This window comes from Mauremys mutica, chromosome 18 (assembly GCF_020497125.1).
Source record: "Mauremys mutica isolate MM-2020 ecotype Southern chromosome 18, ASM2049712v1, whole genome shotgun sequence".
Lineage (NCBI taxonomy): Eukaryota > Metazoa > Chordata > Testudines > Geoemydidae > Mauremys > Mauremys mutica.
In genome coordinates this window covers 15,439,733-15,457,028 of record NC_059089.1, presented here as the reverse complement: position 1 = coordinate 15,457,028, position 17,296 = coordinate 15,439,733, and the positions used below count along the sequence as shown (strand labels likewise).

The 17,296-nt window shown below is 39.6% G+C and overlaps 1 protein-coding gene across 2 annotated transcripts in view; it reads left to right on the top strand.

The window, feature by feature from the left end:
* CDK5RAP2 (CDK5 regulatory subunit associated protein 2) overlaps positions 1 to 17,296 on the top strand; it is a 101,093-nt gene that overhangs the window by 1,655 nt on the left and 82,142 nt on the right. For both annotated transcript variants that reach the window (XM_044992162.1, XM_044992161.1), the window contains exons 3-8: positions 2,396 to 2,463; positions 7,599 to 7,709; positions 8,909 to 8,985; positions 10,672 to 10,795; positions 13,547 to 13,701; positions 16,137 to 16,299. In XM_044992162.1, coding sequence (XP_044848097.1) covers positions 2,396 to 2,463; positions 7,599 to 7,709; positions 8,909 to 8,985; positions 10,672 to 10,795; positions 13,547 to 13,701; positions 16,137 to 16,299 — 698 coding nt within the window. The remainder of the gene's footprint in view (positions 1 to 2,395; positions 2,464 to 7,598; positions 7,710 to 8,908; positions 8,986 to 10,671; positions 10,796 to 13,546; positions 13,702 to 16,136; positions 16,300 to 17,296) is intronic.

The window sequence follows — 17,296 nt, the reverse complement described above, 5'->3', positions numbered from 1 at the left end:
AAAGGGCAACTATAGTGCGCATCTATAAAAAGGGAAATAGAGACAACCCAGGAAATTACAGATCAGTCAGCTTAACTTCTGTACCCTGAAAGATAATGGGGCAAACAATTAAGCAATCAATTTGCAAACATCTAGAAGATAATAAGATAAGTAACAGTCAGCATGGATTTCTCCCAAACAAATCATGTCAAACCAACCTGATAGCTTTCTTTAACAGGGTAACAAGCCTTGTGGATGAGGGAAAGCAGTAGACGTGGTATATCTTGATGTTAGTAACGATTTTGATACTGTCTTAAATGAGCTTCTCATAAATTAAACTAGGGAAATGCAACCTAGATGGAGTGGTGGGTGCAAAACTAGTCGGGAAACCGTTTCCAAAGAGTAGTTATCAGTGGCTCACAGTCATGCTGGAAGGGCATAACCAGTGGGGTCCCACAGGGATCAGTTCTGGGTCCGGTTCTGTTCAATATCTTCATCAATGATTTTGATAATGGCATACAGAGTACACTTATAAAGTTTGTGGACGATATCGAGCAGGGAGAGGTTGCAAGTACTTTGGAGTTTAGGATTAAAATTCAAAATGATCTGGACAAACTGGAGAAATGGTCTGAAGTAAATAGGATGAAATTCAATAAGGACAAATGCAAAATACTCCACTTAGGAAGGAACAATCAGTTGCACGCAGACAAAATGAGAAATGACTGCTTAGGAAGGAGTACTGGGATCTGGTGGTCATAGTGGACCACAAGCTAAAAATGAGTCAACAGTGTAACGCTGTTGCAAAATAAGCGAACATCATTCTGGGATGTGTTAGTAGGAGTGTTGTAAGCAAGACATGAGAAGTAATTCTTCTGCTCCATGCCGATTATGCCTCAATCGGAGTATGGGTCTAGTTCTGGGTGCCACATTTCAAGAAGGATATGGACAAATTGGAGAGAGTCCATAGAAAAATGATTAAAGGTCTAGAAAATATGACCTATGAAAGAAGACTGAAAAAAATGGGTTTGTTTAAGTCTGGAAAAGAGAAGACTGAGAGGGGGCATGGATCCAGTTTTCAAGTATATAAAAGGTTATTACAAGGAGGAGGAAGGAAAATTGTTTTTCTTAACCTCTGAGGATAGGACAAGAAGCAATCGGCTTAAATTGCAGCAAGGGAGGTTTTAGGTTGGAGATTAGGAAAAACTTCCTAACTGTCAGGGTGGTTAAGCACTGGAATAAATTGCCTAGGGTGGTTGTGGAATCTCCATCATTGGAGACTTTTAAGAGCAGATTAGACAAACACCTGTCAGGAGTGGTCTAGATAATTAGTCCTGCCACAAGTCCCCTGCCAGGGGACTGGACAAGATGACCTCTCAAGGTTCCTTCCAGTTCTGTGATTCTATGAAAACTAATAATGCACAATTATAGCAATTTTTTGTGTTCTGGGAGCCAGTTTTTGGCCTTGTATTTTGAATGTTATTCTGCCCACTATTCTTTTGTGTATTTAGCCAAATCTATTGTAGACTGAATTTCAGCTAACTTCTGCCATGCAATAATGAAAGCAATTTACATATACCTTCTCTGGAAGAATGTTGAATATGAAAGCAAGCAATTATAAGAACTATACCTACATTGCAGTATGGCTGTGATCCTGTTACATAGTTCGTAGAGCAACTACAGTATCTCGTCAGGTTAATCAAATCTTCCATGTTTGAAGACTTCTGGTTGGCATTCCTGGGAATATTGAAAGGCTGTTTAAAGTATATAGAATTACTTGATAACTCTGAAAGTACTTATTTCAGTATTTCCTCTAAATTGTGACAACCCTGACCTTGGTACCTCAACGAGAGAGAGAGAGAGAGAGAATATAAAATGTTACATTTTGTGTATTATTTGGCTTCTTGAAATCTTTTGTATAGAACCTCTTTTCCCACTCTTTTTAAAGTTTGCATATGTGAACAGCAGCCTTAGTGCCATATTTGCATCCCTTGATAAATTTTGGCTCTTGCAGAATGAGTACATGGGAGAGACACATTTTCATTATTTCTAATCCATATACACAGAGAAGTAGTTAATATTTCTTTGCTACATCTTTCATGTATGCAAGGCTTGGTCTTGTGTGGGACAGTGCTGTGCAGTCACGAGCACCTTCAACTTCCATTGATTTAAATGGGTGTTGCTGGTGCTCAACACCTTTGTACAGTGATGCTTATGGTACCTTTTGTCTGGATTTTCTTTTTTTTTGTCACAACTCGTTTAGTCCATAATGTAAAAAGGGGACATGAAATGACAAATGTGTCTAATGCTTTTAATACATTCTGATATTAAAATAAGCTTTTTACCTCTTCCAAATAAAATTGTACCTTTGCATCCTTTGGTATTTGGATCTGTTTTAATTGTCTTCTCAAATGTCTAGCGTTCCTGGATGTGGCGGAAGATGCAGTTTCACCAACCAGAGCTCGGACCATGAAGGATTATGAAAATGTAAGTAAATTTGTAATGTAAAATTTAGTGACCGAGTTGCGGAACTCATTACTGACAGGACAGAGATGTACAATAACTTCATGGGGACCCATAAATAAATGCATGAAGACTCTGGGCTAAGACCTCAAGTGGTGTCCATTAGCTGTTGAAGTCCATGATTAACACCACTTTTGAACTGTAACTTTCAAGATTGAAGCAAAATCCTGTTGTTAGGGCTAGCAAACTTCCCATCTTAGTTGCTGAATAACAATGGGCACAGCTCGGTGTTCAAAACTCCTCCTAAAGAATAGTATTAGTGCATATCTTTACAATGCAATATGTGGCATTTGTCTGACTTCATAATTGTATTTAAAAGGAATCAATGGCAGCCTCATATTTCAAAGAATTACTGAATGTGCATTGATTTAGGGACAGCATCATTTTTTTTAATGGCGGAGTGCTATATCAATACCTTCTGCCATCAGATTTACTAGCTAAATGTGTTTGTAACACAAATAAGGAAATGCCTTTTTGACTTAACAGGCAATGTCATTTTAACTGATAGAATATGTGGAACAGAATTGTATTGTTTTCAGATTCGGTTTGGAAAACTTGTTATTGGAGCTCATTGGAATATCATGAACATTTTTGTGAAAATGTGGGGGTGAGGGGTTGCCACTTTCCCAAATGTGAGGGATTTCAACTGAATAAATTATTTAGCAGTCTTTAATAAAGCTGCCAGTTTCTGATCTCTGAATGGTTGTAACATAACTAAACCATCATATATGTTGTAGGATCTTTCTGGTATTCAAAAGATAAGACTTAATTACTTTTTAGGGCATATGATTTTAAAATGTGTAACTGATTAAAAATTTAGCATTGTTTGCATTTTGTAGCATTGTTATGGCTGAGTGTTTATCTCCATTCTAAATCCTTCTTTCAGCTTCTTGTACCTTTCTCAGGCTTGGGCCATTCACAGGCTTGATGTCGGTCCAAACATGAATTGTTCTGGAAAGCTTTGACGAAAGCTGTTACAAACTCCTTGTCTGTCTGACTTTTTTTTTTTTTTTTTTTGAGCCATCAAATATTAGATGGGGTAGGAATGACCTGCTTAAAACAACTGTTACTGTTTTTTGCGTTCAGATCAGCTCACTATTTTAAACATAGCATGTGACTACCCAGTGAGGAATAATCACTTTGAGGTGGCTTGGTAACTTTAAATATTCAGATTGTCCATTTCCAAGGAAAAGTGCTGTTGGACAGTTGGGGAAACTCCATGAGATTCCCATTGTGGAGTGTCTCCCAGATTATTCCATGTGAGGGAAAAAAGGGATGGGTTGTGTTTTCCTCCCTACAGAACAGGCACAGGATTTCCATCCTTCCTTCCTCCCAATGGTTCAGAACCCTCAAATTCTCAAGGTTGTCCTCATGGATGTTGGGTTCTGCTAGAGGCTAGGACAATCTCTGCATGGGCCTCCATGCTGGCTCCAGGTATCTCCTTCATAGGAGTCTTTTCTCTTCTCCCAGTTCTCTGGCAGCTGCAGACTTGTCTAGACTATGATTTGGAAGTGTGATCTCATCATACCTTTAAATCCTAGTTTAGGCAAAGCTACAGATAATGCTTGATGTTGCCGCTTTCCATGTAGAGCGGCTGTGAAGAAAAGTGACTATCTGCAGTGCATGCATCCTGAGGCTGCATTAACCTTTCAGTGGATTCTCTGCAGGACATGTGAGGGGAATGGTATGCTGCTCTCCATGTGAGTGATGTCCCTGACCTGTATGAGAGAGGAAGAACAGAGCAGAGGAGACAGTTGACCCCTGTGTGGGCAGTGGGGAGATTCATGCACAGAAGTTTCCCCCTTTGTGCAGGCGCACAGGATGTTCAGACTCTACACCCTAATTCCTTAGGGTTCAGAAGTTTGAACATGCATAGAAATAGGAATTTAAGTGCTCGTATGGTCTGGTTTCTTTGCAGCAGAAGGAATTTTTGCACCAAGCTTGCTTTTGTGTGCAACTGGAAATGCAGTTAAATGAGTGAAAGGAAAAAGACTTTTTAACTGTGTCCTTTCCCCATTTACTTTGCGCTGGTAAGCGGAAAGGAGGAATGTCTGGTTACGTGGCTAAGGACTGGTTTTTTTTGTTTTGTTTTTCTTCTCAACCATTTAACTACAGTTTTGTTGTTGGAAAATGGCCTCTGCTGGCAGGAACTGTTACTGTGCAGTGAAACCACAGCCTGTGGTGACAGATGTCATTTTGCATAAAAGTGGCTTTATGCAAAAGTGGAATTGCAGTTAAATTGAAAAGGACAAGTGCTATTTTCCCTACTGATGCTGTCGTATGGCACCTGGCTGTATAGATTGTACTTGAATCGCAGAGTCAGTTTCTCTCAAGAAACCTGTTGGGTTTATTTCCTTTTGTTTACATTTTGAAATAAGGAAATTTTAAAGAAAAATAAGTTAAAACTGGAGACTCAGAGTTAAAATTCCTACAGCTGTGTTAACTTGCTCACATTTTACATTGTGGCTTTATTGAGCTGTCATTTTAACTGCATGATGTAATCTGAAAAGTCTGTGGGTATGACTGAATCACCTTTGCTCTGAGTTTGTTTGGCATTTGTGTTTTTCAGTTCTTAGTTTATTGTTGCATTTTAATTGTCGTTTGCACTTAGGATGGGATTTTCCGAAACTGTCAATATTGCCCTAGCTCCGCTCTGTGCTGCAGATGTGATGAACGTAGGACTAGAAAAAAGTTTCACTAACGTAACTTAACGTTCATATGTTTTTAACTTCAGTGTCTTTATTGGCCGAGCTATTTAAAATAATGGCAACCTGGAATAATCCGCTGGCAATTTAAAGAATTAAGCGATAAATATTGTTTGTATGATTCTTACATACAGTCAAACTGAACTCAGTGGGACTACTTGCTTGAGTAAAGGGAGCAGGTTTGGTCCCTCAGGGCCCAATTCTACAGCCTTCATTTATATGAGAAATTCTTGACTTCTGAGACTGCTGCAAAAGAGGGTTTCAGTATCTTCGTATGCTCTAAGGCTGAAGTCTCCAAACTGTGGGGCACGCTCCCTAGGGGGGCACGGAGGAAAGTTTTGGGGGGGCACAGCTGGGGCCCAGTCCAGCCCCCACAGGGCCGGGGAGGGAGCACTACTCACCAGCTCCACTCCTGGTCCTGGCTGTTGGACTTGGCTCCTGGCTGAGGCTCCGCTCCTGGCCCCGGCCCCACCCGCAGCTGTGGCCCCAGCCTTGGTCCCTTTACACCCATCTGTGTCCCTGTTCCCAGTTCTGGCTTGGAGGGGTGTAGACAGGGGCATTGGGGGGCACGAGGTAAAAAGTTTGGGGACCACTGCTCTAGGGCTTGGTCTTAACACAAAGTCGCATTGGTTTAATTAAGGTGTGATGTTGCACCAGTTTAATTAAATCAATGCAACTTTGTGTGCGAATGCTTCAGTTGGTTTGTGTATTCCCACAGATTTGCATTGGTCTAACTAAATTGATGCAACAACACACCTAAATCGGTGTGTAGACAAGGTTTGGCTCTATCACTCTTCGTGATCATTCCTTTTGCTTTCTAGTACCGTGGAGTGAAGACTTCCAAAGTCTGATAAAGTAGATAACCTTCCTCATATTGCAGCAGTGTGTGCAGACTGTTGGCCCAGTCCTGAGAACCCAGGCTCCCTTGCGTGGTCCTTAATCGTGGAAGTAACGATGAGGCTACTTAGTGAGCAAGAACGACTCAGCCTAGAGGAAGAGATTGCATTTTTTGGGCTCAGAGTTAAAAACTCTAACTTCTACAGGCCAATCATCTTTTAAAAAACTGTATTGTTAATAATTTTTGCAAGCTGCACAACACTGTCATTCTAGAGAAGCCTATATAAATATTTTATTAGTTGCTCAGTTACATATTCAGTTTCTTTCTCCAGAAAGCAGCTGGCAGGAGGCACTTGTTTTATTTGAATAAATGTTTCATGCTTGGTCTCTTAAAAAATTTAAAAGGAGACTTTCTCTTTAATGAAATCATTAACTAATATGCCTTCTTCCTATTGGGAAAGTTAAGTCACAATTATTAAAGGACACAGGTACAAGACGACTTGTTTTAATACCCTGCGTGTATTTATACGCTAACAGTTGTACTGTAAGGTATGTGACTCTGTAGGATAAAGTGTTTATTGGCATTCGATTGGGATGACAAGACTTACTCGTGGCTTTGCCTCAAGATTGATGTAGGGACATTCCAAGCTTTTACCACTAAAATCTTTATACTCCACACTTCCATGTATTTTGTTCAAGTTTCCTTTTTATAGGAAAATAACTACTACAAAAATATTTTAAACCTAATTTTTTAAAATCCTTTTGCCTGTAAAGCCAGGCTGCTTTAATACTTGATTTGTAAGCTCTTTGGGGCAGGGGCATTCCCTTCTGGTCTGCAAAATGTCATGCTAAAATATGTTGTATTTTAACAAAACCCAATCTTATAGCTGTTTTTTCCCCTAAGGGCCAGTGTCTCATGGCCTTGTGGGGAGCTGTAGAATTAGAAGTGATGTGGGTGGAATAGATTCCTAGCTGTCCATGAGTAAACAGAAAGCAGGTGTTTCTAGCCTCAAGATACTGGCCCTTATCCAGTCCCAAATTAGTAGCAAGTGTATTACCTATTCTGGATCTTGCGCCAGTGTGTTTTTTTTGGGGGGGGGGGGGGGGGGTGTCGATAGGCAACAGGAATTCCACATAATGGAGAAGAGAGAAAAGATGGTGGTCTCTTTTTTTCTCTCTTTGGATCGATGTAAGGGGTGAAGCAGCTGATTTGAAAGCTATTCAGAGGTTTAGAATGTCAGAATTAGCCTAAGGGAGGATAGTTTGGGGGCAGTGTGCATGTGAGATGGTCCCACAATTCTAGTGTATTTGCAGAATATTAATTTATTACTTTTGACTAGGATGGTGTCAAGATGACTGTGTCCATTTCTATTGTTGGATAACTTTTTAAGTAGGGACTTTTTTTTTTTTTTAAACATCTCATATCTTCATGGTCTGTTAATTTGTGATCTTTATTACTTTTTATTTGCCTTTTGCACTGTGAGGAACTAAAACAAATACAATATCAATTTTACTTGTGAAATGTGGCATAGTTTGTTTATTTCTCTTCTTAAACAGCAAATAACTGACCTGAAAAAAGAAAACTTCAATCTAAAGCTTCGCATATATTTTCTGGAGGAGCGAATGCAACAGAAATTTGACGGTCCAACTGAAGACATCTACAAAATTGTAGGTATTTAAAATCGTTGCAAGTAACTGTGTATCTTTCCAAACAATTCCTACTGTCTGAAAAATTGATGTTCGTCCTTTGTTGGAAATTTCAGTATTGCCAGTTCTTTTCACTTCAGTCTAATTATATGCAATAATAAAGGGATTAAAATGACCTTTATACAATATGAAAGATTAACTTCAATTTTTCAGTACTAGCTAACGAACAATTAAATTATTAAAACAATAAATCAGTGTGTCATTCTTCTCAGAAATCTTAATTTAAATACCTTGTTGTGATTATTGGAGTCTTCTCATTCAGTTATATCACTGATGGTTAGTGTTCACAATGTAATCTCCCAGTCCAGTCATAGCAGGAAGAAAATGAAAGGTCAAGTCTGCTACCTATACCACCTGAATGTCATACCTACATCTTCTGAATGTCAGTTATTTTTCCTGCTATGGTACTTACAGGAGATGTCAAAGTGACAAGAAAGCCCCTACTTCCCTGGAGAGCTGGGCGGCTTGGGACCCTGCTCCCAGCTGGGAGCTGGGCCGAGAAGCCGAGGTGGCTTGGGACCCTGCTCCCAGCTGGGAGCCGGGATTGTGGGGGAAAGGGTGTGAGAAGCCCTAGGCAGTTTCCCTCCTACCCCTGCTCCCTCTGGGGAATGGGCAGGTCAGAGGGGGCAGCCCCCTCAGAACCTCTTAGGTCAGTGGAAGTGCTCTTGGTGAGGAAACGCACCAGCGACCCAAGCAGGGTAGTGTGGACATGCGGTGGCTGTAAGTTAATGTAATATTGGTTGACTTAGGTTTGCAGTATAGACATACCCTAAATATCTTGTGTAGGCAAAACTGCTTGTATGGCTGTGAAAAACTCAAGGTAACTGGGTTGATCTGTTTTTAATAAATGACAAATTTCCTTGTAAATATGGTAAAAGGGAAAATAGTCTTTAATGTTGTTGTGTGACATATATACTGTGGTGGTGTAGTATTATGATTTTAAGAAGCTTTAGAGACTTTTGAGACTATTTTCAAGCCTTGTAACATAAAGACTCTTTTGAAGGCTAAGAATCTGAAGTAATTTCCTATTTCCATCAAACTCGGCACCTAATTTGTTTTTGAATTTATCGCCTATTACAGGAAAATGTAATCCATGTGCAGGGTTAACTTTGCATTGCATTGGCTTGTGTGGCATTTTGTCATCTAACTTTGTGTTGTAGAATATTGAGCTGAAGGTTGAGGTAGAAAGTCTGAAACGTGACCTGCAGGAGAGGGAAAAACTGCTCATCAAAGCCTCGTAAGTATGTTGTCTCTCTAAGGGTCTAGAACTTTCTAGAACTTAGGACTGCCAAGAACTTGCCATGTATATAATGAGTCTTCTTGGTACCTTTGTACATGAGGATCCCTGAGGATTTTGCAAACTCAGGTTTAGAAATTGCTTCACCTATCTCTGGAGTGAAATACGAATGTTTAAAAGCACAAAGGACCATTACATAGTTAGAATAGGCAGTGAAGAATATCATATCAAATTGAACCTCCAGGAGTATTTTCAGGTAGATAGAATGTAATTGCCGAAATTTTGGGACTGGCTTAACATCCCAACACTTGTAAAAGATGAAGATGTCCTCAGAGCTTAATGGTTACTTGCCCTCAGGGCATCTGTTTTGATAGCTCATCCAAAAGATGGTACCTGAAGTGTCATTGTCAGCAGTGGCGGGACGTTAGTTCAATACTGATTGAAAGTGAAACATGCCACTTCCCGTTCTTCAAAAATCTAAAAAATGTGCACATTTATTATTATTTATTATTAATTTATTTTTAAAAACTGGGTTGCTAGTAAATTTGATTAGAATAAGCTCTTCCAATTGGTATTATCCAGTGAATATTTAACTTGATTCTGACTTTTTATCAGTATGTTGTTCAGATTCTTGATTGTCAATGTTACTGTATCTATGTATAAGCTGGAAGAGATGTGTATTGTAGAAAAATTGGATGGCTTGGGAGGACTGGTAATTGGATATAAAACTCTTCACCTCCAGGTGCCTGGTTGATAACCAATCCAGGTTTGTAGTGACTGAAAGCTGTTACTAGCTAACAGTTGCTAAGTGGCATCTGTTCAATGAATTTAGGTCTCTGTGTAGTTCACCTCACAAAGTATCAAATTGTCACTAATGAGACCTCTCGTTGGCAGCCTGAGAGGCCAAGTTTCCAATGGGGCCCCGCAGACTGATTTGCCCAATTACCCTTAAATATGATCCCTCCAGATCATTGTCAAGGCATATTGCTGGTCAGTGTAGGGAAGCATGCACTACTGAAGCTCATGATAGGAAGCAGAATTGAGGAAAAATAGGTAAAGCACAATAAAGGTAGGATTGCCACTTCATTACATAAGAAACACCAACAAAGTCCTGAGTCTTTTTTTTTAAAAAGCACTCCAAACTAGGGAAAAGAGAATTGGGTAGGGATTTATATATATGTGTGCCCTTTAACTAGTTCATTTTCTGTTGTAATGCTGCTTTCTGTAGAAATTTAACATTGCCAGAGGCTTGAGATAATTTTTGAAGCTTTAAAAACATCAAGATAGTATCACATTTATATATATTATCATTTCTTTGATAATAGAAACGGCTCTTATCAACTGTGACAAGACTTGTGTGGAGAACTCTCATTGCTTTTCATCAAGCAGAGACAATGCCCCAATCATTGTTCTATAAATGTAGACATTTATATTTAATCCGTAAAGTAACATACAGAACATGCAGGTACATTGGAATCCCTCTGCCTATATATTCTGCGTGCCCATGCTTTAAATGCGTCATACTGTGCAGCCATAATCTGATCATGCTAGTACAGTGTCTGTCACCTGTGGAAAAAACAGGAAAGATGCCCAATTACCTTGTTGTTTCTCAAAAGTACAAGCACTAATTATGAGCATGATCCACACTCTTTTAAATGTGGAGATTTCTACATCTTGTTCTTGCAGTAAAGCAGTTGAAAGCTTGGCTCAAGGTGGTGATGCTGAAATACAGCGCGTGAAAGAAGAGGCTCATAAGAAAGTACAACAAATGGAAGAAATTCTCACCAGCAGAATAAACCTTTTGGAAGAGGCAAGTCTCCAATATTGAAGAGTAATTGAATTAGTTATTGACTCTGCTGTGCAGAGCTCCCTAGTGCTTTTGTGCTCTCAGCTGAGATATTTAGCATTGTGACCTGCTTAAATGCTGCTTTCAGAGTCGCTGTTTCAGCTTCACTGGAAAAATAGCCAGAATGAAAATAGAATAAATGCCATGAATGGGGAAGCTTTGTCAAATATTATTAAATCTCGGAATGTGGAAGATGCGCAGAGCCCCACGAAGTACTTACCCAAAATCCACTAGAGCAGTATGTTTAGAACAAGGCATATTATCTCCTAATTGGGGTTGGGGAGTCCATCTCTTGCAAGGTAGGCTTTTGCAGGAGAGGTGAAAGGTTATCTGTGATACTTGGGGTAATGAGGGATTGGGTTTTGAAAGGTCTTGCCAGCAAAGTCTCTGCTTTGTTAGGGAAGTGAAACCACGCTGCAAGAGGTGGTGTCATTCCACAGGCCCAATAACTATGGTGTTAGAGACCTTTATATACCGGTACGAGTCTGTGACACGGAGACTTCTAAAGTCTGTGCTCAGTATATGTGACTGGGTTGTGACAGGTCACCTGCAATACCTATTTCTGGAAAGATGGATTGAGAGGTACTATCTTGTATTTTGCTCACTCGCCTTCCACTCCAGTATCTGCTGTGGTGCTGGTGGGAATTGGATTATATCATCCCATCTGCCAGGTGTTGACTGCAGCAGGAGTCTGGTAGCACATTAATTTGTGTGTCTCTGAGAAGGTATCTTAGCAAAACTTTCTTGAACTCCTCCGTCAGTGATGGGTTACCTCTGCCAAATACTGGTCATTGATATGGTTCTGAAGGATTAACAAGGGGCTTGCCCAAGTGTTCCCAACTAATTTATGATAAAACCTGCTGTTCTGGGACATGTGTTCACAGTTGAGTGGCCAGACATTGGGAGCTCTCTGATAGTCTCCCCCCTGCCCCACAAACAAAAGTGCTTTCTCATCATGAAGAAGGGAGGCAGAACCACTCAGAAAACAAATTTATATTAAGTGCTTTTTGCTGGAAATGCATGTACCTAGTTCCAGAAATATATATTCAGCATATACTGATAACCTATCACAACCTGGAACTTGTATAATTTGTCCAGGGGGGTGAGATTTTGTGTGTGGGTGCGGGTTCCTTCTCCGAGAAAAGATTTCCCAAAAGATGTATACTTGATGCATTCTGACATATTCCAAAGGTATACTCTCCCACTCAGGAAAAAAGAGATGCTTTAAGAGGTATTGTTATGAGCTTCAGGATTGTGTTCTCTGTTGGGATAACTTAGAAGTATCCCTAGACGGGGAGAGCTCCTTCAGAGGGATAGCAGCCACTCCAACCTTCCCTTTAGTTTGCTGGAATCTTAATATTTGTAGTCTCAGAGTGTTCTTTTGCATTTCACTGGTGTTATTAGCTTAATGTCAGTGGATGGAGAGAATCCTCTCTGTGCCAAAGGGATCCATCAGACCATTGTTTGCGTAGAAAGTCATCAAACAGAAGATTGGCAAATATTCTAATATCAAGGTTATTTTAATGTTTTCATACAATTTGGAAAGAATGGTGTGGGCCTCCGAGGCTAATTTTCTTTATGCTTCTGAATCAGACAAACATAGAAATATTATTAGTCAGATGTTTAATATAACACCGTAAGTTTACACAGCTTCAAAGGACATAGCCAAGCCATGTTCTCTGTCCTGAAGAGGTTTTGATTTAAAAGTGAACACACTCAAGACATAAAACAACTTTTTCAGGAGTGGAGGGGTCTGGGCATTACTAATGATAAAGGATTTCCTAAAGAGGCGCTCCCCCCGCCCTCCCCCCCAAATAACAGTGAATTGAAGATGAGTTTACTTGGCAGATAACAGGGAAACTGTTCTGGGCATAGGGAGCAATGATCATAGATGCACAAAGGCGAGAATGGGAGGAGTAAGGAAGATTGAGAAGTACATAGGGAGACAAAGACCGTGTTGGGGAAATGGCTACAGGATATGTTAGACAGTAGTCCAGCCATTTGGTTATTTTCAACATAACCACTAAGATCAGTTGCTTCTTGTACTCTGGGAGAGTATGTATTCTCTTTATCACTGCCAACGTCATCAGAAAATTCCTGAAGAATTTGGAGAGAATTTACAGCTCTCGCCTATGTTTTGATTGGTGTTGGGGAGAAAATTGTCTCTGTGGACAGTGTGTGTTGATAGCAGGTCTTGATGAATACTGCGGAACATATATATATCGGAAAGGGTACTTCTTGCTTCCGTCATAGCTATGACTATCGATTTGATCTTTTACAGAGTAAAACATTTCCTTGATTGAACATCTCCTTGATTTTTGATTGTAAATATTTATTTCTCAAGTTCAAGAGTTGTAGGCTATGCCTGCATTGTCTGGTGGAAAAAGCAAAGCACTGCAGCTGGGAGAACTCCGTTCTGTTTCCAGGTCCGCTACATACTTGCTGCAAGTCTCCTCACCTCTTTATACCTAATTTTCTTTATCTGTAAAATGCAGATTGTATACTCATTACTCACGGGTGCATGTTGAGGGTTTCTTGATTAATGTTTATAGAGCACTTGCAGATCTTAGTGAAGGGTGAACTAGAGGTGTTAAGGATGTTAAACCTAATGATTAACCATATACAATGCTGGGAAGGGAAATGTAGCATGGAAGAACTTGCTGAACATTTGGTTTTAATGTTCCAATGCCTTGTGCTTGTTTATTTTGAGTACAGAATCTTAAAGCTGCCCAAGAAGAAGTGGAAAAAGCCTTTGCAATGACAGAGAGGGAGAAAGTTCTAAGAATGGCTGTCGAACAAAAACTCTCTGGAGTTACAAACACACATCTGAAGGAGCTGGATAGTATTGCAGAACTGCCAGAAAAAGACAGGTCAGATGTCTATTGATAATCTTTCTAACTAATGGAAAATGTTAATTGTTAAAAGGTGATAAAAACAAACCAGTCAATATGAAATAGATTTTAAGGGCTTGATCCTACCCTCAGATATATCTGAGATCCAGGAGCGGTTAATACCTGTGTTGTAAAATGAGCTGTTGAACAAACCCAGCAACCAGTGTTACTAGCTACATGTTTCATAGGAAAATTGAGCCTTAAATGTGGTCTGAAAATGAAGAGTGGGTGAGGGCATATGACCTAGAAATGCATGCACTGCTTTAAAGCATGTTCATGGCCACATTGCTTTTTATCTGTGTGCAAGAATAATATGCTTATTGAGCCATTGCGGAAGGGGGGCAGGGGGCTACGATTTGTATGTTTGTACCCATTTCCTGCTTTCATGGTGTTCACATGCTATTCAATCCCATTGACATGTCCATTGAGGTTAGTAATTGTAGCAGGAGTAGAAAATACTGTGCAGCAGTTTGGGCTGTAAATGCTTTGGTTAGTTTTTGGAGGTCTTTGAGTTGATGGGAGATGAAAAGTGCATGAATCATGAGTTGGTGACCATGAAGTAATGTGAACATGGGGACAACTTGGGGGGGGGGGGAGGGAGGAATATCAGGTTCTGTGCATTTTTCCTCTTTAGAATTAAAACTTCAGAGGGTCTGTGAATATCTGCGATAAAAATGTATATCTAGTCAGCAGAGGTCGGCCTGGCAAAAGTTTTCAGTTGTCAGTGAGAGTCTAGGGGAGCTCTTAAAATCTGTCTTCATGGGCTTAACTGTAGCGAATGTCTCTTCCGATTATTGGATGCTGAACTGCACAGTTGGTCCACACTATTAACAGATGGAAGGTTACATTTGTCCGAGTCCTTTAACTTTCTGTGTGTGTTCTTGGAGTAGTGTCTAAAACAGACTGCTGGACTAATGACAGGTTTAAGTGTGATATTTCATAAATTGTCAGATATAAATGTTTTATACAGTTGGAAAATTGTGAATCTGAACTCTCTAGTGGCATAAGTCATTAACTTGCACTAATAAGTCTTGATACTTTATCTTAAATCATGCTGTACTGAATACAACAAATGCTTGATAATTCCTGAGATGTTCAAATCGGGTAAAGCGCTAATTTCTAACTCTAGTAGCTTGTGAGAGAGCAGCTGCTAAAGTGTGGGAGAACAGGGTGATCAGAATGTCTCAATTTTTATGGTCCAGTATTGCATTGATTTACTAGGGATAGATGCTTGGATGCTGGATCAGCGCAAATACTTTTGGGCGTAGAAAGCTTGAGAATTAATGGAGAAAGTTTACTGTAAGGGCTGAAATATTCACTCTGCATGGGTTTGGCAATGTAAGAGTCTAGGAACTTCAGTCTTGAATTACAACCACAACTATGTGAGGCTACATTTCAAAGTGTTATTCCACCAAACACTGGTGGTGATCTACTGCTTTTGCTACACGGCAGTGGATCTCCAACTCTTAGTCTGCAGACCACTTCATTGGAGAATGCATCTGTTGGACCTGCCTGTACTCTCAATCCCTTGGTTATTTGATCAAAAGATTTTATTTTGTAGATTATCAGGAAGAACTCAGACTCCTAGTGGTCCATGGACAGTGGTTTGGGAACTGCTGTTAAATGGGGCTGAAAATTCAACTGTGTTGTGTTTTTTATTTTATTTTTATTTTATTAAATCAATAGAAGCAAGTTAGATGTGATACAAGCACTTGAGTAAGGAAGGGACTGTAACTGACATTTGTCATCCCATTCTATGCAAAGACATTAAGATTCTAATGTGCTCTAGCTTACATACTTCCTTCTAGTTATATTTTAATATATACATGTTCTGCCATTCATTACTTTGTGTGTGTGTAATATAGAAATTGGTAGGAAGTGGTCTGTACTGATGACACTCTTAAATATTAGAGAGCATTTAGATATAGCACTCTTCATGTGGAACATGTTAGGATAAAAGGGTTAAGCATTTTACTTTCTTACCAGTACACCTCTACCCTGATATAATGCGACCCGATATAACACGAATTCTGATATAACGCGGTAAAGCAGTGCTCCGGGTGGGATGGGGCTGCGCACTCTGGCGGATCAAAGCAAGTTCAATGTAACGCGGTTTTACCTATAACGCGGTAAGATTTTTTTGCCTCCCGAGGACAGCATTATATCGAGGTAGAGGTGTACTTGAAGAGAGTATTGTTGCTAAAAAATAAAAATTATTTTTAGATAATTTTGATTCTATTAGTTGCTGGCTTTAAATTTTCTGGTTACTATGGAGGGAAAGAGGGGGGTTGGTCATTTGAGTTACCAGTGCTCTTTGTCCTATGGGAAGTTGCCCATAGAATCTACCACAGTGGTTTGGTATTTAGTTTTAGATGATGATGCAAAATTAATATCCACATCTTGTAATTTTTTAGACTTATAGAGCAACTGTCTCTGTCTCTGAAAAGTAAAGAAGCTATAATTCAGCACCTTGAAGAGGAAAAGTCTCAAAGTGAATCTTGTGATGGGAACTTACCTGCAGAAAAAATCAGAGAACTTACTGTTGCTTTGAGGCATGAAAAAGATAGTGAGATAGAGGTGAGGAAACTGACTGAAAACTTGACTGTTATGAATCTCACATGGTTTAGGATTTTAAAGGTTTTAAGGATAACTGTAAATAAGTGACCAGAGGCCTCCTCCACCCTCTAACTTCTCCATCCCAAATTCCTTTCATTGGTCACCTTGTAGTTTTGGCAGCCAGTATTGATCACTACTACACTTCATGCTTTTCATTGTTGAGATATCACATCACAGAGTTTTTTTTTCATTGTTGGGGGGTAATTTTATGTTTTCTACACAATTCTGTAGCACATAATATGTCATTGTCTCATAATAGATATCCAAAAATAATCCTCTAGATGTTTTGAGCTGAAGCCAATAGGCATGTAATTCTTATTAAGGCTTCCCCTTTAATAGAGAACTCTCCTTATGTAATACAGAATATCACATGAAAGTTAAAATGATCTCTTCACTGTTGTGGTCTGGATGGGAGGCTTTGATAGTAAAAGTAGGCATAACCAGGTCTCATGGAAATAGAGAAGGCCAACCCCCAAATTCTACAGAGGGAACTATCTACCAGTCACCTGTCTATTTTACGTGCCTTGTGGAGAAAGTCAAACACTATCTTGAATATTGGAAAACAGAAGCAAGTCTTAAGGCTAGTTTGAGGTCTTCAAGGCTCTCTTCAAACCATAAATGAGGATTGATCTACCCTGGCTTGATTTGATCAGGAATATCATTTTTGAGGTTCATCGGGCTTAGCATAGTTCTTTTAAAATCAGTTTATGGCATGAGGGCCAAAATCAGTTCCTTTATTATTCAGTGGCCGTGGCTATATCCACCTTAGAAACAGTATTCTTTTATCAGGGTGTAATAGTGATGAGAGAGATTTGACTGGTATTACTGGTACAATAAATAACCTTTACTGCACTGTCCTCTTTAAAGCAGTGGTTCTCAAACTTTTGTACTGGTGACCCCTTTCAAATGCAAGCCTCTGAGTGCGACCCCCCCCTTATAAATTAAAAACACTTTTTAA